The sequence below is a fragment of the Gadus morhua genome, chromosome 22 (assembly GCF_902167405.1).
Source record: "Gadus morhua chromosome 22, gadMor3.0, whole genome shotgun sequence".
Lineage (NCBI taxonomy): Eukaryota > Metazoa > Chordata > Actinopteri > Gadiformes > Gadidae > Gadus > Gadus morhua.
The window spans coordinates 19,222,302-19,244,796 of record NC_044069.1 but is presented as its reverse complement, the minus strand read 5'-3'; the positions used below and the strand labels follow the sequence as shown (position 1 = coordinate 19,244,796).

Below are 22,495 nucleotides of genomic sequence, written 5' to 3'. Positions count from 1 at the left end.
GCTTACAATGGCGCTCCCATGTAAAGGCCCTTAAAAAGGTGAAATGTCACTGGAGTCTGGGACTCTGACTTAAAAAATATATTTGCACTCATTTAAAGTTTTTCAGTTACTGTTAAGATAGCATCCTCAGCAATAATGGATATTAACGTTCAGGAGAGGAAGAATTGCTTCGGTCTATCCAGAGCCGACAACAGTTCAGAATAAAGAAAGGTGTCACTTCTCTATGTAGGCTTACTCAAGAACAGAGAGTTCAGGTAAAGGTGTCACTTCTCTATGTAAGCCTACTCAATAACAGAGTTCAGGTAAAGAAAGTGGTTTATAAAGCCACCCATGTAATGTGACTAATAACATAATGTAATATGAGCAAGCGAATTACGTTCCACTGCTGCTTGTTCATAAATAAAAATGTATGTGACAAAAATAACCGGACACTAATAAATCAAGAAGACCCTTAAAACAAGACAGGACAAACCATCGGTCATATGAGCTTTTTATTCAACAATTACCTCGCATTGTCTTTTTTACCTTGGGTGACATTTTAATCAATATTTTCTATAAATAGAAAATATATACATTTTTACAAATGCTAGTTTCAACTATGTTGATCGACTATGGTCTAAATCAAACCTACCAAGTCTATTATATCAGCCCAGTGGATAACACTCTCTATCCAAGGTCAAGTCTGAGATCCAATTTTGGGAAAAATGTATTGCTTAATAAATTACTGATATATTTTCATGTCTGCCAGAACATATCAAATCTAGCCAATAGTTGATATACTGGTGCTTGTATTGTAATATGATAATTGCTGTCATTATTGCATCATTGTTCAGTTACTTGCACATAGATAGAAAGACATGTTATCCAAGGACTTTGTGCTATTCTATAAATAATGCTACCATTATGCTTTTATTATTACTATAGTAATATAGGTCCACAGTTAGATGTATTTCCCTTTAGCCATAATCAAAAAGAGCAGGCATCAAACATCGTCAAAATGAAAAGCTAAGGTCAATAAGTGTTGCAAGAAAGGTATTTTAAGAAGTTTAGAGATATAAGCGTCAATGCAGTGGAAGGACTTTAAATTAAAAATCTGACGAGTTCCCTAAAGGAAATGTATCATTGAAGGTCACATCTAATACCGGATGGCATGACGGACATTAAAGAGTAAGTGAACACCGAGGCGAACACAGCCACAGAGCCAGCTCTGGCCAACACAACTTATTGCATTTAATCAAATTGGTGCAACAAATGGTATCCCCTGGCACTGCTTTGTATGTTGAGTGGTGATCACATACCATGTTGTCCTCAAGGCTTGGTTGCTCTTTAAACAGCAGAGAAATAAAACATCAAATTGTCACAGAGAATCACATTGTCCGGGATTCACATTACATCACGTGGATACAAATATGCAGCTCCTGGTATGAGTGCGGCTGGAAAGACATCTGATTTCATGTTGTGCTTTTTTGCTCTGTGTTATTATAGCTAGTAGAGAGTTTCATACAAGCTACAGATTTCTAAGCTGGTTGCATGCATATTGTGAAGTTGATATGTATCAAAATGAGACTTTCATGTTCCAACACCTCTGTTATTAGTCCTAAACCTTGTGCATACTGGTGATGCTGCTAGCAGCAGTAGGGGACTCCTGTCAAATAACAGTACATCGTTCTGCATTTGGTATAGCCCACAGAGAAACTTCCTTCTATGGGAATATTATTAGCAAATCTTAGTCTCTGCTCTCCCATTGGTTGTTCAATTGAACGTGCCTTCAGCAATACGAATAACACACTGCTATAAGATGTTGCACACAAAATGGAACTAAAGTAAAAGAGAAGTATGTTTTAAAAGTACGGAAGGAGGAATTTGGTGAAGCCAGTGTTCACGTGAACCTTGGTTGATGGGAGTGAACCTTATGATTTTTACGCCTGGGAGAAATGTGTTATTACAATAAAAGGGAAACGACAGATCAATGGTCCCTGACATTCATCATATGACATACTATATATTATTCAAGCTACAATTTCTTTCATTCTTCAACTTTAGTTGTGTGATATTTCCTCATGCCAATGACTTCAGACTATACAACTGAATTTAGACTATGGAACAAAATGGAGACGATTAAACTGAATTGTAACAGTACAATAGTGTATGAGAACAGTGTTAACGACCACAGGTTAAAGCATCAGCTAGGACCCCAGCTGGTGTCAGGAGATTATGCCTCGCGGCTGAAGCACGCAGCAGACTTGACACCTGGCTGATTTCACATTGTCCCAAGTCGAGTTCACCTCCTACATGATGAGGGATGGGAAGACTTTCTCTTTCTGTTGTGATAGCTGTGAACGTGCAGCTTGCGGGTGCTTAGGAACACATACTCACAGAATAATGTTTCCACTTCAGTAGGATGGTCAGCGAGGCTTCAGAAATCAGATACTGCTCATATTACTTAAATGTCCAACCTGTAGGACTGCAGGAACTGTTACTTTCTCTAGCTCTCCTTCTCTATGTCCTCGTATGAGCTGAACCATCCGATAGCTCACCTTGTATCAGGTGAACTATCCTATAGCTCACCTGTTATGAGGTCAACCATTCTGTTATTGAAAACATCAAAATATCCTAATATCATGATTTCATTCCATTAATGTTTGGTCACAGCATCATTTTCACAGCTTGCTAGTGAACTAATCGTTGATTAAGAGCTGTTAATCTTTCAGGTTGATCGGCAGAAGAGGTTCTCACACTCAAATAGGATAACTGAAAGGCAATCGGTGTAAAAGCAAGTAGGTTATACTCAAACAATGCATGGAGTTAAAGGTGGAGCGCAATCAAGCAATGAGTGACGGCGCTAGCCATACGACCATCTCCCGCCCCGCTGAGACGTGGGGCTGACACACAGGGCAGCAGCAACGCAAGAGACCAACCCACGCCACGTGTCTCTGGCGCCTGGCGGATGTTGAACAGGGCAATGTGTGCCACCCAGATCCAGCGTATAAATAAAGCCCATCTCGGCAGACTACTCGTCCTTGTGGGCCGCGGCGGGCCGGCGGTCCTGCTGGGGAGCGGCTCGCTGCAGCACCAGGAGGCCCGAGAAGGTCAGGGAGATGCCCACCCACCACAGTGTGATCTGGGCCTCGCCGAAGATCAGCTGGCCCAGGAAGGCCTGCGGGGAAACAGGAAGACTCCTCCTAAATACAGCCCTTAACCCTGCACTGTGCAGGGTGTACCCTTAACCCTGCACTTAAGCCTCACATAAGATGAATAGAAGTAAAGAAACAACAAAACTTAAAACTTAAAGCACATTTATGTGTAGGAGATCTGCCAAGGCTTTATCTTGTATTACACAACAAACCAACACTTTATCTTACCACACAACCAACTAACACTATCTAATATTACACAACAAATTAACACGTTATCTAATCTCACAACCGACTAACACTATCTAATACTACACAACAAACTAACACTATCTTGTACCCCACAACAAACTAACACTATCGTTAACCACACAACAAACTAACACCATCGTGTACCACCTATCATGCAAACAGTAAACGGCAGCAGATTGAGGTAAATCGGTGTGTGGACGTTTGCCCAGCAGAAGAACAATCGACTTTCCTGTCTTAATGTTGGAACGCATCCAGCTGGCAAGCTTCAGCAAAAAGGCCGTTATTAACTTTGTATTGATCCTTTCCAAAAAAAGTTATCGTAGATACACAAAAAACAATGGACTGCTCATTGATTATTAACCCTACCGGTCATGGTACCTGGGCTGATTGGGCGGTATCGTATTACAGGCCCATTGGATGATTGGTTGATCTGAGCCGCTACTCACGGAGGAGATGAAGTTGGAGGCGGTGGTGGTCACAGTGGTCTGGGTGCAGGAGGAGGACGAGCGCAGGGCTTTGGCCAGGAAGGTCCACATCACAGCGTTACACGTGAACAGCAGCCCCCCGCACAGCAGCCGCAGAGGGATGTGGAGCTGGGGGGAGCAACACACACACAGGACAGAGAGAGCTGGTCAACACACACACACACACAGGACAGAGAGAGCTGGTCAACACACACACACACAGGACAGAGAGAGCTGGTCAACACACACACACACACACACACACAGGACAGAGAGAGCTGGTCAACACACACACACACACACACACACACACACAGGACAGAGAGAGCTGGTCAACACACACACAGGACAGAGAGAGCTGGTGTGTGTGTGTGTGTGTGTGTGTGTGTGTGTGTGTGTGTGTGTGTGGTGTGTGTGTGTGTGTGTGTGTGTGTGTGTGTGTGTGTGTGTGTGTGTGTGTGTGTGTGTGTTAACCAGCTCACTCTGTCCTGTGTGTGTGTGTCACACACACAGGACAGAGAGAGCTGGTTAACACACACACGGGACGCATAGTCAACATAAACACACACACGCATGGGACAATTGGAGCTGGTCAACACACACACACACACACACACACACACACACACACACACACACACACACACACACATACACACACACACACACACACACACACACACACACACACACACACACACACACACACACACACACACACACACACACACGGCACGCATGGAGCTGGTCAACACACACAGGCCCATCGCTCTCATTGGGAACTACAGGACACCACTGGCGACATGAACCCCGGGGCTGCAGTCATCATGCAGCGGCTCATACGGCCGGTCGACTGTGCCAACTCTTTCAGACCCGATAGAAGCACTGGAGTTCGTGCTGTTCGCTGAAGGGTGGGCTCTCAAACGCTCATGGTGATTAAAAACGTCAAGTACATGGGAGGGTTGGATGATATTAGAGGAGGACCTCGAACCATCTTTGATCCTATTTTAACAATGTTACATGGCAGCACGTGCTGCTTGTCGGTCTGAAGGTCACTCAGAAAAACATCCTCCGCCTCATCATCCTCATGAATTCCTCCACATTTTTATTTAAAAAATAGTTCTTACAGACTTGCACTAAAGCACATCGACATAACCAACACTAATCATTATAAAGAAGATAAAGAAGATAAACGTTTTCGTGTTTCGTGTTAAAGGAGGAACACAATAAAACGATGACGCACGAGCTCGAATGTCCGCATGCAAATCGCCGCGCGCGCGGTGGCAGCGTGCTGCTGGACGGCGCTACTGGTGCAGCTGGTGCTACTGGACGGCGCTACTGGTGCTGCTGGTGCTACTGGACGGTGCTACTGGTGCTGCTGGTGCTACTGGTGGACAGAGCTCACCAGTAGGCAGGCGCGTTGCTATCATCGTATCATAGTTGCAAAAGACTGGCGACACACAGCAGTCCTTCCAGTCGACTCCTCACCAATAGAGTAGGCTACAGTACTCGTCTCCCAGTCACATTAGAATCATCACCGATAGTGCAAACAGTATAGGCCTACCACCTTTATACTGGACACTATATACATACTGTATGTGTAAACTGTATACCAGTATAGTATATATCAGAGCAGCAGGCCTCACCCAGTCACAGGCGGTGGTCTCATCAGGCTGTCTGAAGCGCCGCTGCTCTCCCCAGGTCCGGAGCCCGGTCTCACAAACCCCCTTCAGGTAGTCCGCTCCAAGGGACAGCTTGGCCGAAGACGATGCCACGGCTCCCAAGAAGCCGGCCAGCAATGCATAGATCACTCCGGGAAACATTTTGAAGGCAAGCAAATATCATTATTTGTTCAGTCTATCGTCACATTTCTGCATCCTAGCCGCCGCGTCCTAGTGCGCCCGTGTGCTGCACTTCCGACCAGCAGCCGCCAGGGGGCAGTCCAACGCATCATGGATAACCTCCCACAGTGCACTGTAATATAATATAATAACATCCAACCGTGGACTGTAGAATAATTTAATAACCTCAAACCGTGGACTGTAGAATAATATAATAACCTCCAACCGTGGACTGTAAAATAATATAAAAACCTCCAACCTCGGACTGTAAACGAATGTAATAACCTTATGGAATGATTGAAAATATATTTACAAAAGGGCTATGTTTTAATAATAATAAAATAATAATACATTTAATTTAGAGGCGCCTTTCAAGACACCCAAGGTCACCTAAGATACACTTTAAGATACAAGCAGGTATTCTATTAAGGTATTATTATTATTATAATTATTTATTTGATTCTTAATCATATCCATGCTGCTATATTAGATTTTATTTGGAATTAGATTATATCTTGCTGCAAAGTGCCATTGAGTATTTTAAGCAGCGCTCTACAAAATGAATGTATTATTATTAGTAGTAATATTGTCACTACCAGCCTATTCCTTTGAAACATCAGGACAAAAAGATGATGGATGTTCAGGAAATAGATTTGGTAAAACATCAGTGACTGCTGACACAGGAAAGTGCATTTAGAAAACATTTGAAGAACTATGTGCCTTGGATGGATTAAATATGATGCAGGCCTAGTAAAAACATCTCTCAAATGTCAAAGACAATTATACGCTACAGAAAATGAACATTCTGACCGGTAAGATCGGTAAGACTGGTAAAGCATCCATGTTCCAGTCTGGTCCCTCTGGTCTCCAAACGGGGGACCCTGCTGTCCAGTTTCCTCCCATAGGCCCTACTGCTGAACCAGTATCCTGCAAAAGATAATTCGGGGTGTATATGTTTTGTGAATGAAATGCTGTAACTTTTAGGCTAAGTAATAATTTCAATGGAAACATTATATTATCTTGGCTGTAAATAATTATAATAAAATAAAGATTCAAGCAATATCCTTTATCTAGGCCTATCTTATAAACTTGATCTTCTTGTCTTAATATTTTAAGTTAAATCATACGCTGGGAATAAGTTTTAAATAAGCAGGCCATCATGCAAATAAATTCATCTACTTGATGTTTACGTCCTCAATTGGGAGAGACCTTTGTTATTAATGTTCACCTTAACTTTGTCTAATTGTGTCAGTGGGTCACATTGACGCCCCGCTGGGCGTCGGAGAGGAGGAGCCGAGGACAGGCTGGTCACATGGTGCATAGGGCTCTCCAGTCAGATCGACGCTGAGAGAGGATCCTGAATTGTATTGCATCCTGGTCCACCGCCAAGCAATTTCCGGTCTGTATGAGCAGTGCACGCCAGTGTGAACAGTCCCGAAGCGAGACGAATTAGAACAAGAATAACATCGAGAACGACGATGAGAATGAATATGGAGTTTTGACCAACATATGACCAAATTATGCCCGAAACATGTAACGACAACAAATATTCATATACCGGAAGTCCCGCCCTCTCTATCCCCGGTAACGCGGATTTGGTCAATCATGTCCCAGACGGTCCGAGAGGAAAACGCTGCGAACGAGGTTAGTCAGAGCCAGCAGGTCTTCTTCGGCGGTGGAGTCGCAGGGATACTTTTTCACCTTTGCAAGCAACTGATGCTATTATCGCTTGGAGTTTACTAACGTGTTATTAATGGGAACATTTGGATGCCGTTAAAGACGAAGTCTGAATAACTAATCTCGCAGTATTTCCATCGCTGCAGACGAACCGCCAGCCTCTCCTCTGTGAGGTGAGATGGTTCCTCAAAACACAGATCTACTGTACCGGGAACAGTGGCCTGCTCTCTGAGCTCATCTACCGGTGGATCGACGGGATCTATTCACAGTGATTTCATATTGTTCACGGTGTAGCGTCACCATCAGGAGATCCTGATCAGTAACCAGCAGAACCACTCGGAGGTCGAGGAAGCGACAGGATAACCAGGAGGAGATGGAGCCATGCAAAGCTGGTGAGAAATGGTTTCACCCGATACAGTCATCAATGGGTCGCAAAGGGCTGCATTCCTTTTATTTGTAATACATTACAACCCTTATACACCCAGATAGGCCTAACCGTACTGTTGATTTACATTACATTGTTAAGGTCACTCTCTTGGTTTGACATCTTGAATAAGGGGTTGTAATTCATGGAGATCAATGTGTTGTTGGTTTCATCGAACTGTGTGGGCAGCAGCAGCACTGGGAATGGCCCAGTATAACCAGAGCCTGCAGCTCCTCCTCACATGGTCCGCTCCTCCTGGCCATGTGCCCTGTGTTTACGCTCTGCCTGCGTCCTCTCTGATTGGTCCAGGGTGGTTGTGTCGTCGCATTGCATAAAGCCGTGGAAACACGTGAGACGTCACCGAGGACGTGATGACCCACTTAGTGCGTCCCGTACCGAGAGGAGCGCTCCGGGGGGCCTGTCAATCACCGAGTTATTAACATTATTAATTATTATTATTAACATCGCTACGGGATTTTCTGGAAACCACCTGGTAGATCTTAGAGCAATGGATCTCTCTCTCTCTCTCTCTCTCTCTCTCTCTCTCTCTCTCTCTCTCTCTCTCTCTCTCTCTCTCTCTCTCTCTCTCTCTCTCTCTCTCTCTGTGTCTCTCTCTCTCTCTCTCTCTCTCTCTCTCTCTCTCTCTCTCTCTCTCTCTCTCTCTCTCTCTCTCTCTCTCTCTCTCTCTCTCTACTGTATCATCTAATCCTAATGGGAAATAGGATCATGCTCAAATGTTCTGTAGGCATATTTGATGTCAACATAATTGGATGACAATGATGATGATAAAGTTAATGGAATCCAGGTCATTTCAAATTGTACTTTAATATGAATTGTATAACATTAAACCGAGACAGCTTTTGGATCAGATGATACATTTCTTTCTTTATGGGCCGACAAAAAGGTGGCTTTTAGAAAAAGGTCTTCCATTTGTTTCTGTGAGGAGCCTGTTGCCAGGCAGAATGTAGGGTCCATAAGTTAGTGTGTGCGTTGAAAAGGCTTCCTGTGTACCATCACACTGCTGATGCATGCATGATGTCAATGTGTTATCTAACTGAGAATGTGGTGAACATTGAACCAGGTCAGCGTGTGAGAAACAAATGAAATACCTGATGCTGGTCTCCATTCAGGCCCTTAACTCACAGCCATGGTCTCCAGTCAGGCCCTTAACTCACAGCCATGGTCTCCAGTCAGGCCCTTAACTCACAGCCATGGTCTCCAGTCAGGCCCTTAACTCACAGCCATGGTCTCCAGTCAGGCCCTTAACTCACAGCCATGGTCTCCAGTCAGGCCCTTAACTCACAGCCATGGTCTCCAGTCAGGCCCTTAACTCACAGCCATGGTCTCCAGTCAGGCCCTTAACTCACAGCCATGGTCTCCAGTCAGGCCCTTAACTCACAGCCATGGTGTGGTTTCCCGTCTCCCATAAGGGACGATATGTGTAGGTGGCGGTGCTGATGCAAAGGTGTCCTAATGCCAGTATTAACCGGGTCAGCCAGGTTTACAGCCCTCCACGTGTTTTTGACTGAATGGCAATATTGTGCGGTGATTCTAAATAGTAGGGACCAAACCTTTCTTTGTATATGGCTGTCTCTCATCACTGTGTCATTCTGCCCTTGTGCATCAGGGGGGGTGATCGCCTTCATCAGCTCGGCCTCCAGCCCAGAGTCCTGCCACAGCGACCCACCCGGCCGCCCGTCTCTGTCGGTGCCCCCCCGTGGCGCCCCTCCCCCTGCCGTCGGACCGCCCCCACCGGCCGCACCCCAGAAATCTGGCCGCGCTTCCAACATCACTCCCAAAGGAAGCATCACAAGTAAGACGAGAAAACTCACTCAGTCAGAATTTAGTGGCATCTAACGAAGACTTGGCAGAAATGGAACATAACATTCATTGGTATGTTTTCAATAGTGTAAAATCCCCTGAAAACCAGAATCCTGTGTTGTCGTTACGTTGGTTTGAGCCTTTATAGCTACATGGGGAGCGGGTCTTCTCCCACGAGACCACCAAGATGCACCTTCATTGCTCTACTGTAGCCCAGACAAGCAGCTAAAGAGAGCGTATCTTTAGGGAGATGTTGTAGGAAGAATCGGGGTGTGCTATTGCCATGGCTACCACCTATTTTTGAATATCTGTACCATTGTTGAGTAGGAGCTCACTCTTTCGGATAAATTTGCTATCCAAAACAAAACTAGTGCACAGCGTCATTCAGTGCCAGTAAACACTGGATTGCAGCACTGACTGCTATCAAGATGAATGCTCAATGCATGTAAGAGATAGAAATAAGGATAGGTCGATGTGTCAATGTAGTTTATCGCTCCGGATGCAATAAGACGACTGTGTGGAAGAGACACAGATGGCTGTAACCTGGCCATGTCCTACAACACTTACAGGGTCCATGGGGACAATGACACCCCACTTTGAATGGTTAAACTGATTTATTAACCCCTCTATTTATATTGAAAAATAAACAATCGCTTTCAATGTAAAATATCCTTTACCTGTAGGCTTTGACCTCATGTGACCTATGAATTCATAAATCAATCAAAGAAACTCATCGACACTTGGCTACTGGATGGGGTCGTAGCCTTTCAGAATACAGGCCAGTACAGGACACCTGACACAATACAGGCCAGTACAGGACACCTGCCACAACACAGGCCAGTACAGGACACCTGCCACAACACAGGCCAGTACAGGACACCTGCCACAACACAGGCCAGTACAGGACACCTGCCACAACACAGGCCAGTACAGGACACCTTACATACAGGCCAGTACAGGACACCTGACACAACAGGCCAGTACAGGACACCTGCCACAACACAGGCCAGTACAGGACACACAGTACGGGGGGGGGGGGGTTAAACACGGTGTAACGGGACGCTGTGGTCCTCCTCAGAGCTCAGCGGGCTGGTGCTGCTGTGTAAGGTGTGCGGCGACGTGGCCTCAGGGTTCCACTACGGGGTCCATGCCTGCGAGGGTTGCAAGGTGAGACTTAGAAAGGCCCTTCATGATCTTCGACGCAGTTTAATGTCCACCCAAGCCCCTCCCCCTTTTCTACTCCCTCCCCCTGTCCTCCTCCCCCTCCCTCTGTTTCTCTCCCCCTGCCCCCTCCCCCTAGTGGATCGAGGCTCACCCCTCCCTCTTCACCTGCAGGGCTTCTTCCGCCGCAGCATCCAGCAGAACATCCTCTACAAGAAGTGCCTGAAGGATGATGGCTGCCCCATCATGCGCATTAACCGCAACCGCTGCCAGCAGTGCCGCTTCAAGAAGTGTCTGCTGGTCGGGATGTCCCGGGACTGTGAGTACCCCCTAGAGCGGGGGTCTGTGTGCCCCCCAACAGCCGGGGTCTGTACCCCCCACAATCTTTCCAGTTTGGACCCTGATATTATCTTGGTTTGGGATCGTTAGATCTTCTCTGATGACTAAGACTCATATTTTCTCTCTTTCTCTCTGTCTGTCTGTCTCTCTCTGTCTCTCTGTCTGTCTGTCTGTCTCTGTCTCTCTGTCCCTCTGTCTCTCTCTTTCTGTCTCTCTGTCTCTCTCTCTGTCTCTCTGTCTGTCTCTCTGTCCCCCTGTCTCTCTGTCTGTCTGTCTGTCTGTCTCTCTGTCTGTCTCTCCTTCTGTCTGTCTCTCCTTCTGTCTCTCTCTCTCTGTCTCTCTCTCTCTCTCTCTGTGTCTCTCTCTCTCTCCCCCCCAGCTGTGCGTTTTGGTCGCATCCCGAAGCGTGAGAAGCAGCGCATGCTGCTGGAGATGCAGAGCGCCATGAACAACATGATGACCAACGGCGACCTCCACGCCAACCAGCAGCTCGCCATCGCGGCAGTAGCCCCCCCAGCCCCCCCCGCCGACCCCGTGGAGCCGGACCCGGTGCCGGCGGTCGCCATGGACACGGGCCCCAGCTCCGCCTCCGACAGCGGGGAGGAGGAGGTGATCGGCTCGGTGACGCGGGCCCACCGCGAGGACTTCATGTACAACCAGGAGCAGGGGCGCGGCCTCTCCTCCGGCGGGACCCCCCCCTCCCCCTCGGACCTCCAGGACGGCGGCGTGGGCGTCGCTGATGGCATCAAGGTGTCTTCCTATAGGACGCCGGGCACGGAGGAGCGGCAGGAGGCCTGGACCAACCTCCACAACAACCTGTGCACTGTCGCCGCCCAGGGCCCCCCGACCGCAGGCGGCTCTGGCCCTCAGGGGCCTGAGGCCCTCAGCCCGGGGGACCGCTGCCCCTACAGACTGCCTTACATCTCCCCCGGGGGCCAGTGCCCGGCCAACCACCACGGCTCCTTCAAGGGCCCCCCCCACCACGCCGTCGGCGGGGGCAACAGAATGCACCTGGTGAGAGAATTCTATCTCGTGTCCCCTTTTCTCCTTTTAGAGCCACCCTCTTAACTTTGAGGTTTTGTCCTTTGCCCTGTGCCCCTCCCCTCCCCCCGTCAGGTGTGTCCCATGAACCTGTCCCCCCACGTTGACCCCCACAAGTCGGGCCAGGGCGTGTGGGCCGAGTTCTCCCAGAGCTTCACCCCTGCGGTGCGGGAGGTGGTGGAGTTTGCCAAGAAGATCCCGGGCTTCAGGGACCTGTCGCAGCACGACCAGGTCAGCCTGCTGAAGGCTGGCACCTTCGAGGTACGTTCCCCCCATCCCCCGTCTGCTAACCCCCCCTTAGTGACCACAGCCCCCCCCCTCTCTCTCTCTCTCTCTCTCTCTCTCTCTCCCTCTCTCTCTGCTGGTGGAGCCTAGACCTCCACAGGAGGGGTCTGTGTTGAACCCCCGACTGACGGAGACAGTGCTGCTGCTGTGAATTTTGGCAGGTGTTAGTGGTGCGCTTTGCGTCGCTGTTCGACGTTAAGGATCGCACCGTGACCTTCCTGGGCGGCAGGAAGTACGGCGTGGAGGCGCTGCGGGCCATGGGCGCCGGAGATCTGCTCGCCTCGATGTTGGACTTCAGCCAGAAGCTCAGCAGCCTGGGCCTGAGCGAGGAGGAGATGAGCCTGTTCACGGCCGTGGTTCTGGTGTCCGCAGGTGTTGATCTGTTCAGTTGATTCTTTTTCTATCATATTTCTATTATGATTTGACATTAGAAGAGTGTTTGCAGGATAAGACTCGGTGTTGGGGCTTTGAACAAAAACATCAGTCAGCAAGCACTTCCAAAGGACAGTAATTGACCCCCCCTCTCTGTCTCTGTCTGTCTGTGTCTCTCTCTGTCTGTCTGTCTTTCTGTCTTTCTCCTTCCCACTCTCTAAATCCCTCTCTTTCCTTTCTAACTCCCTCCCTCCCTCTCACTTCCCTTACTCCCTCTCTTCTCTAACTCTCTCCCTCTGTCACTCTCTCTCTCTCTTCTCTAACTCTCTCCCTCTGTCACTCTCTCTCTCTCTTCTCTAACTCTCTCCCTCTGTCACTCCCTCTCTCTCTTCTTTCCCTTTCTCTCCCTCTCTCCCTCCCTCTCTCTCTCTCTCTTCTGTAACTCTCTCTTCTCTAACTCTCCCTCTCTCCCTCCCTCTCTCTCTTCTGTAACTCTCTCTTCTGTAACTCTCCCTCTCTCCCTCCCTCTCTCTCTTCTCTCCCTCTCTCTCCCGGTGTGCAGACCGCTCGGGCATCGAGAACGTGAACTCGGTGGAGGCTCTGCAGGAGACTCTGATCCGGGCGCTGCGCAGCCTGATCTCCAAGAACCACCCGCCCAGCGACACGGCCGTGTTCACCAAGCTGCTGCTCAAGCTGCCCGACCTGCACACCCTCAACAACATGCACTCTGAGCAGCTGCTGGCCTTCAAGGTCCACTCCTGAACCACCCCCGGGTGCTGAGCCGCCCGGCGTGGTGGTAGGACACCGCCACACCCATCAGCAGCTCGCAGGAACCTGCAATCACACCTCCGTTTCATTGGACCTCTGACCTCCTTTGACACCGCCACTAGCGCAGCTAGCTAGCGCCATGTCCCCCAGAGGCCTGGAGGACAGGGAGCTGGACTGAAGAGGCCCCCACGTATGACCTGGGGCCCGGGCTGCTGCAGACCGTGAAACGTCATTATACTGTAGGGCTGAAAGGCCTTTGTTGTGGGGACACAGACCAACGAAGGCACTGACTCCATGTTATATATGTTATATATATTTAGTTTCTCCTTGTGTTAGGTGTGCGAGTGTATAGCAAATGAAAAAAAATATTTTTGCAGATGTTAGGAGTGTCTGCTTTGTATAGTGTAGACTTGGTTGGCATTAATAGTGCAATATGTGACTGCTTCTGGCTGTTTCCTCCTGCTCCAGGAGTTGCCGGTGGCCTGGAGGCAGAAGTAAGACAGAAGAGACAATAAAGGAGATGAAATGATTGGAATGAACTGAGCAGCCACCAGATTGGCTGAAATAATAAAACGACCAAGAATGTCTTTGTTAGACAACGGCTCGGTGCGTCTGAATATAATTGGAGTACGAAAAAGAGTGGAACCTAATATGATCTTTGTTTTATAGGTAATTCTTTGATTCAATTTCTGTTTTTAATAGAATAACTTATCTCTCTGTTCCTCGCTCCACAACCTCATTCAGGAATTGTGGCAAAAACAATGATGACATTCCACAGAAAACCACCTTATCATTAGAACACTTATACCTTATGTGGTTGGGCAAAGATCTTCCCTCTAGTTTTTATTTCTTTGTTGTTTTCCGAACAATGTAGAACCAGGTCTCTGGACCTGGATTTATCAGGGTTTAAGGAGGAAAAAACTTTTAAATCTTCTGCACCTCCGCATTTTGAAACAAACGTTGCATGTAATTCGCTGTTAGCTCGGTGCTGCTCACCTGTTAGCACGGTGCTGCTCGCCTGTTAGCTCGGTGCTGCTCGCCTGGTAGCTCGGTGCTGCTCGCCTGTTAGCTCGGTGCTGCTCGCCTGTTAGCTCGGTGCTGCTCACCTGTTAGCTCGGTGCTGCTCACCTGTTAGCTCGGTGCTGCTCACCTGTTAGCTCGTTGCTGCTAACCTCTTAGCTTGCTGCTGCTCACCTGTTAGCTCTGTGCTGCTCACCTGTTAACTGGCCCCCTGGTGGGCCCTCTGGTGCCCCCCTAGCCTTCTGGGGGGCCCCAAACTTACTCAACAGCGTGTGAGGGTGCACGAGGATGAGGAGATGGTCTTTTGTGGAGGACTAACCTGCGGAGGGCTAAGGGCTGCTGTCGGACATTACAGTTCAGCTGAAGCTGTTTTGGTATTTTTGAAATTGTCAGTTTGTTTGTTTGGCCTTTTGAATGCTGATACTTATATAGCTTATGTCTTTGTGATGTGTAGGTGTAATTACAATTTACTGTGAAAGGAATGCAGTACTTCTATAAATAGATATTATATATTATATATACATAGTGCATAAATATACAGATGAATATATCTATATAAATACATTTTATAAGTGCAAAAGGGTAGTATTTATTTCTGGTTAAGTTTGTGTTGAGCGTCTTTGGTTCATCCTCTCTATGTAGAACGCTCTTCTGCCTGGCTCTTATGGGAAGACCCATTTACTTCAGAAAATACAATGAAGTTGTTGTTAACGACTTATTAGAGTCTAGAGATTAAAATCTCTGTGCATCACTAAATTAATGATATGGATAGGAAATAAATCTTGCTTATATAGCCCCCCATAGCTCAGAGATCCCCCCCCCCCCCCACCCGTGTTTGTCAGTGAGTGTGTGTGTGATGTGTGTTAGGTAGGTACCAACTATGTAGAAACAACCAGCTCCCTCCAGAACAATTCATGTAACTAAGGCGTTACTCCTTACGAATTTAGGTGTTATAACACAGAAAACGACATAGATCTAGTCTCCTACACGCTGTTTTAAAAACGCAATTTGTCAAGGTCGTAATATAATTATATATACTGGGAGGGACCCCCAAATATAGGCTCATTATCAAAGGCCTGCCAGCACTAGGACCCAGCGGAAACAGTGACGCTGCAGCTCCAGCCTGTCCCTCCCATCTCCTCTCCCCCCTCTCCTCGCCACCCTCCCTTCTCTCCTCACCCCCTCTTCCTCCTCGAGCTCGCCTCGAACTGACATCTTAGCGGACATGTTGAACACACATGTCGGAGGCGGCATTTCTTTCTTTAAAATAGAAAGTGTGACTGATGTCTTCTATCTACCAAGTTATTACAGGCACAAATATTTATTCATATTGAGATCACGTTGGAATATCCCAATAACTGCCAAACGTTTCAGCAGTTGCGCCGTTAGGCTAGTTAGCTAGCAGGCCTGAGTCAGAGTCCGTGCTATCGCGAGAATATGACCTGGGCGTCGACCTCGTTGTTGTTCGAACCTGATTGGCTGTTTGGCGGGGCTCAGTTGAATATGAGGTCTCGTCCAGGCGATGAACTTCGAGTAATAAAAGCTTGTGTGGTGTCAGTGTTGGCGATGTACATATTTGGGTCCACGCTACATGATCACTCTGTAAATGTCTTCGTGTGAGCTCTCTCTTTCCTGTTGTCAAGGGGACATGCACTGCTAAACTATTTAAAATGTAAACATAAATCAATCATGAGGGATATAAAGTTGAAAGTGTCTTTTGGAGATCATTCGTTGTGTCTGTAACTGAGCAGGAACAGCCGTGCCCCCTACAGGTGAGGAAGGGGCTGAATGGAAAGAGGATTAAAGAATGAAGTAATGATGTACAAGAAGCCATGGCATATCGCCATTATGCCATATCGCCATTATGCCATGGTGAATTGTTTTGTTGCTGAGAGGAGGGAGGAAACATGATTGAATTCAAATTAAAGCATGCTAAAAAAAATACATACTTTGATATGTCTCTGGTTTTCCATCAGCATTGTTCTATAGCCTGTTTGTGTCAACTGCTTTCGTATCATATCGTATTGGTTACCGTAGTCCCAACTTCTCAAACCTTGACCTTGACATCTAGCTGAGAGAGAGGCAGAGCCAGAGGTCAGGGGTGGAGAGAGCTCTGGCTCGGTCAGAAAGGGATTAGATGGTTTACAATTATTTGAGATGCAGAGCATATGCTCAGAATTACATTGAAATGTTTTTGAAGTGCATAAAATCTTACACAGGGTGATTGTCGGTTAAAAAATGATTGGCCTATTACTTGCTACCAGTCAGATATAAGTATAGAGTAGTACAAGAGACAAGTCAATGTTTCTTTACATAATAATCTATCATTTCAGATCAGAAATGGTTAGTAATCCATTCCTGAACATCATGGCAAGAAAAAACCCTTGTTTATGGATAATGTTTCTCTGATGTTCACTATGGTGCGGTCAGAGTTAAGACAGAGAGGGAGAGAGACCATTAGGGGTGAGAGATCATGAGGGGGGGAGAGAGAGCTAAGGGAGAGAGTGTGAGGGAAAGAGCTTGAGGGAGAGAGTGTGTGAGGGAGAGTGTGTGAGTGAGAGAGTGGGAGGGAAAGTGAGCATCCTTCTAATAATGAAGTCTTCAGGTGCCTCAACGTTTCCACAAGGTGGCGCAAATTGCTCCATATAAACATATATCCTTTACAAACGGGCACAACATTGCTAAATATAGATTTAGAAAGCCAACAGACACACATACTGTGGTTAAATAGACAATGCGCACACACAGAGACCCGTAGAGTAGCTTTCTTAAGTACAGGGGTACAAGCTTAATATTCCCTAACTGGTGAACCTTGACCTTATTCGAGGGAGCTTCTTAAGAGCAGGCCAATGTGAAGCCTACTCAAAAGGTATACAGAAACATCACCACAATCTGAAAATGTAGACTTAGTTCACACGAAGCCGAAACGGGTGAACAAGACGAAGCCGACCGAAACCGGGTAGATCTGTAGAAACGCTGTAGAACACATTCCAGGCCCATAAGGGGCGCTGCTTCTGGTCCAGAAGAAATGAAATAAGAAGAAGAGGCGAGCATGCGCATAAAGGCTGCCCTTATGCGCATGCTCGCATGTGATTTCGACTCCGCGGGCTTAAGAGCCATTGGCTAGGAGGTCGAGGGGTGGGGCGATGACGTCATGGTTTTCGGTTTCAGGCGTACACGAATCCAAAACGAAACCTGTTAGATTTGAAACAGAAGTCTGCGGTTTCAGTCAGCGGATTCGCCGACTTCCTGTGGACGGAAGGCCGAACTGTACAAGACCTTTGCGGTTTCGCCATGAAATCGGCTTCGTGTGAACGGGGCCTTATATAGCCAAGAGAAACTACATACAGAGGAGACAAACATCATCACCACGTCCTTAAAACAATCTTTATTCTCTCAAGGGCCAATTCACAGGAAGTGAAAACATCATTAACCGTGAGCATCAAATGGTCTTTAAGTGCAACTGCTCCGTACCCCCCGGGCTTCCCCCCACACACACCTTTATAATACTCCCTTTCTCTCCATGAACAATCAGCTCATCCACAACAAACGTTCCAAATGTCTTAGTTTTTTTGATATTGTGTGTTTGACGCTCATTTGACCTTAGATTGTTAGCTTGTTTCCTTTTCTTGGTTTCCTGATGCTGGTAATGAGATGACGGTTGGCTTTACGTTCTTGTTTCATTATCTTCCTTTAACACTTATCTGACTGTCAGACTGAAGTCCAAGTGCGGTCTCTCAGGTAGTTGTGTATTGTAGAAGTGAATGTCGCACAAAGTCTTATCCTTGTTTACATTATGCTTTGCACAGCAACTCGGATGCTATGCAAAACACAAAACAATGTCCATGTTATGCTCCAACGACACCTGTACAAAACAATGCTGTCCGAAAATATAGATCCTTTTCCTTTGTACTTGTAAAATAGCATTTTATTTTCTTCTTTATTCATTTATTTTAGTTTCTTGTCCTACTGTGTAACCTTTTGTTATTGTTTTGTAACGGAGTAAACATGAAAGGAGAGATGGCCGAGCTGGGTTTTCCTAGAGTCCACTATGTCCAGAGCAAAGAAGGTTCAAAACTACGTGATCCCCTATTGGATCAGCTCTGGCTGCGCTCCCCCAGCCTCAACAGCCCCACTCTGGGCCGGTTGGCTCCAGTGTGCCCTGCCTGCACTCCTCTCTCCGTCTCTCTCCGTCTCTCTCCTCTCTCTCTCTCTTTCTGTCTCTCCAATGATTGTCTGTGCATTTCTGACTTTTTGCGTATTTTAGTTTGGTGAGGTGTTTTGTGGATGTGTGAGAGGTATCTAAAAACACTGTAACTGAGTCTATTGCTAGGTGAAGAGTAATCGACTTAGAGGACAAAGATAGAACGCAAAAGGTTTGCTTTTGAGGAGTAGAGTGTGGCGAGGGCCAGCGTCATTTACAAAGCGTTAGAAACCTCCTCCCCCCATGGCAAACAACCATGACAGAGAGGCTATTGCAAAAGCAAAACATACAAATTATAATGACTAAATTATCCGGCTTTTTTTTTTGTCCAACAATTCCATGCTTGCGGAGCCTATACCCAGGGCCCCCCCCCCCCCCGCTCGGAAGACCTGTCCAGGGCGCAAGTGGATGTCGAGTCGCCTAGGGCGCCGAAACGGCCAGCGCCGACTCTGCCTGTACCCGCCGGGAGAGGGGCCGGTTCTCTCTGAAGCCCACCTGCCGGCCCCTCGGTGAGGAGGAGCCCTTCACCAGCAGCCAGGCACACCTTGCACCCCTGTTTCTTGGCATTACGTCAGGGTCCTTAGGGGGACACAGGGCCCTAGAAACTCAATGATTCAAAATGGTTTCCTCACGTCCACAGACAAAACCTCATAGTGTTACCGTTCATAAACAAGCGCCCCTACTGTGGGAGGGTGGAACTAATCCCAATGTTCAGTGGGTATATATATCTATAAATATCTATCTATATATATATAGACATATATACACACACACACACTGAACCTTTTGCATAGCATCTTTTTATCAGTCTCATTCATTTCTATTAATTTTTGTATGTATGGTATTAAGAGGTAACTTGTCCAGCTGTAAAAGACAACGTTTACTGTGGAGTTGTTTTGTTAAAAGATGAGTTGTTTGAGCCGTGCATGGGAGCTGGGGTCAGTGGAGCCAGCCGCCATGCAGCCGTCGCTGAACCCTCCAACACACTCCTTGACCCCTCCGACTCACTTGGTTGTGTATTTTGGCACAGTGTGCGTGGCATGGCTACTCCAGGTTGTGATTTCCTGATGTCTGTAAGTCTTGTGGGCTTTGGTCGGAGAACTCTCAAAGAGGAGCGGGTGGCTCCGCAGGGCTGTGCGACTCGGGGTCCAGAATGCCCCCTCCCTCATACAGAGACTGCATGGCTAACCACTACCCGAGAACTGATCCACTTCACTGAGAAGGCAAAGTCTGTTGAGGGAGAGAGAGACAGTGTCTCTCATCCAGCAGCCAGTTTATCTGCCGATAGTCCAAATCATAAGTCATCCACAAAAACAGACGCAAAGATATTGTAAAAAAAAAAAAAAAAAAGAAGAAGCCATACCAGCCGTTAAGGTGAACACCGACAACAGAAATACAAATAAAAAAATGATATTATATATTCAGTACCCGCATCGTAAAGGAATGGTTCCGTCCAGTACTCGGCTGAGCGCTACTCCTACGCTACGGAATGAAACGACGGTCAGTAGTGCTAGGAACGTCCCCGGCCTCCCCGGGCCTCCGGACCCCCGCCGCCTTCATCCCCTGCTGACTGCGCCCGTGCACCGCAGCACTGAGTCGCATACAGACTCTCTCTCTCACACACACACACACATGCACGGCGGCCCTGAACTATCCAGGCCTTACCCGGTGGAGCTGTGAGGACTGACCGTTTGACTGGCCGTTAAACTGACTTTCCCTGCCTGCTTCGTGTTCCAATGTCCTTGTAACGTCCCATTGAGCCCACATGTGACCGGAGCACTGTGAGGATTCCCAGGACTAGATCCTGTCGCACCTCTCCGGTACAGGGGGGATTCCCAGGACTAGACCCGGTCTTACCTCTCCGGTACAGGGGGGATTCCCAGGACTAGACCCGGTCTCACCTCTCCGGTACAGGGGGGATTCCCAGGACTAGACCCGGTCTCACCTCTCCGGTACAGTAGGTGGCGCTAAATCCAAAGAAGAAGAAGAATTCACAGCAAGCGTCGATGACCTTGCTACCCCGCTACCGGCGCCAAACCAAGTCATAATACATGTAGTCTGGATATCGAAGCAAAAACATCGACGTCATCATCACCGATTAGTCGGCGATCCGGTCCGCCATCTTGGATGTGCTGTGGACCAATCCCTGCGGTTTGCGTGGTGTACTTTTTGTGTCAGGTCCTGCCTCCTGCACGCCCACCCAGGCCCGCCCCTCGCCTGAACCCCACGCAGCACTCCCAGTGGGAGAACGCCGCCGACTGGACGACCTCCTGCTGTGTGCTACACGGCTGGAAGGCTCTGGACAAGCTCCGGAGTTCAGCTCTGAAAGCAGATCTACCGCTCATTCTCTAACACACACACATACACCCACACACACACACACACATTCTTTACAACAGACACACACAGCAGCAGCAGCAGGAGGAGGAGGAAGAGGAGGAGCCGGTTCACGGTGTGAGCGGTGTTCCGGCAGTGTTCAGGGCTGTGGTCCGGGCGGTGGACCCAGAAGACGTCTACGGTGGTGGCGGTCTGGGCGGTGGCGGTCTGAAGGCTCAGTCCTCGAACACCTCCAGGAAGAGCGGGGGGAAGAGCTCGTTGGGGCACTCCACCTTCATGTGCAGGAAGCGGCTGGCGTGGCACGCCCCAATCATGCGCAGGTCCGTCACCTTCATCAACAGCTTGGGCCAGAAGTGGGCCAGCTTGTGCTTGCGGTAGTTGATGTAATGTTCAAAGGCCAGCAGGAACACCTCCTGGCAACGCTCGATGCGCTCCACGCTGCTCAGCCCCGGCCGGTCTGGGGGGAGGGGCACGCACGCAAACACACACACACACACACACAGGCACACAGGCACGCACGCACACCCACACAGAGATTATTGTAGTGAACTATGATGAAAAGGACGATTTGTAACACACACACATATTTAATATGCATGCGCACACATACACATGTTTGGTCTCTCACAGTAACACATAACTAGTATTAATTATGTGAGCCCCCCCCCATTTTAGGGGGGGCTCACACACACACACACACACAACTCCCTCCACAACACGGGGTCAGGCTGGTGAGCTGAGCCCCTCCAGCACCATCACAAGCCAGCGGATTTACAACGACGCCCCCATCGACCCTGAACGGATAAATACGCCAATATACACAATCTGTGCCTGAGAGGACCTTCCAATACAGGGGGGGGGGGGGGAGTATTGATCACCACAGCTGTTGGGGTCAATGCATCCCTCCTATCTTTGAGGTACTGCTCCTTCTGGGATTTTAATAAACCCTCATAATCCCAAATAAACCATTGGTTTAGAAGTGCAGGAACAATGGCAATGGGACACCGGTCGACAGGTCTCAGAGAGAGCGGTCTACAGGTCCCAGGGAGACAAGTCAACACGGTCCAGAGAGACCGGTCTACAGGTCCCAGGGAGACCGGTATACACGGCCCAGGGAGACCGGTATACACGGCCCAGGGAGGCGGGTCTATGCGGCCCAGGGAGGCGGGTCTATGCGGCCCAGGGAGGCGGGTCTACGGGCCCAGGAAGGTGGGTCTACACGGCCCAGGGAGGCGGGTTTACGGGGCCAGGGAGGCGGGTCTATGCGGCCCAGGGAGGCGGGTCTATAGGCCCAGGAAGGCGGGTCTATGCGGCCCAGGGAGGCTTGTCCTAGACCTAGGGGCCCAGGGAGGCGG

The 22,495-nt window shown here is 48.3% G+C and overlaps 3 protein-coding genes across 8 annotated transcripts in view; 1 reads left to right on the top strand and 2 right to left on the bottom strand.

Annotated features, from left to right (window-relative positions):
* Positions 1-474: 474 nt before the first annotated feature.
* Positions 475-6,103, bottom strand: tmem42b (transmembrane protein 42b). The gene is made up of 3 exons (XM_030347939.1): positions 5,497-6,103; positions 3,833-3,979; positions 475-3,157 (listed from the first exon to the last, which is right to left on the bottom strand). Exons 1-3 carry the CDS (start codon positions 5,671-5,673, stop codon positions 3,011-3,013), a joined length of 471 nt encoding a protein of 156 aa, XP_030203799.1. The 5' UTR covers positions 5,674-6,103; the 3' UTR covers positions 475-3,010.
* A 993-nt stretch (positions 6,104-7,096) lies between these two features.
* Positions 7,097-15,179, top strand: nr1d2b (nuclear receptor subfamily 1, group D, member 2b). Of its 2 annotated transcripts, XM_030347293.1 has the most exons (9): positions 7,099-7,541; positions 7,663-7,760; positions 9,420-9,605; positions 10,692-10,780; positions 10,949-11,093; positions 11,493-12,127; positions 12,230-12,415; positions 12,601-12,811; positions 13,374-15,179. In XM_030347293.1, exons 2-9 carry the CDS (start codon positions 7,742-7,744, stop codon positions 13,571-13,573), a joined length of 1,671 nt encoding a protein of 556 aa, XP_030203153.1. In that variant the 5' UTR covers positions 7,099-7,541; positions 7,663-7,741; the 3' UTR covers positions 13,574-15,179. The 2 variants fall into 2 exon arrangements, with proteins under 2 accessions (XP_030203154.1, XP_030203153.1); XM_030347294.1 differs by having other exon boundaries at positions 7,097-7,760; positions 12,669-12,811.
* Positions 15,180-17,971: 2,792 nt separating this feature from the next.
* Positions 17,972-22,495, bottom strand: part of thrb (thyroid hormone receptor beta) — a 59,387-nt gene continuing 54,863 nt past the window's right edge. For 4 of the 5 annotated variants that reach the window (XM_030347297.1, XM_030347298.1, XM_030347296.1 and 1 more), the window contains one exon: positions 17,972-21,597. In XM_030347297.1, coding sequence (XP_030203157.1) covers positions 21,356-21,597 — 242 coding nt within the window. In that variant the 3' untranslated portion in view covers positions 17,972-21,355. The remainder of the gene's footprint in view (positions 21,598-22,495) is intronic. The other variant, XR_003974558.1, reaches the window with a different exon arrangement.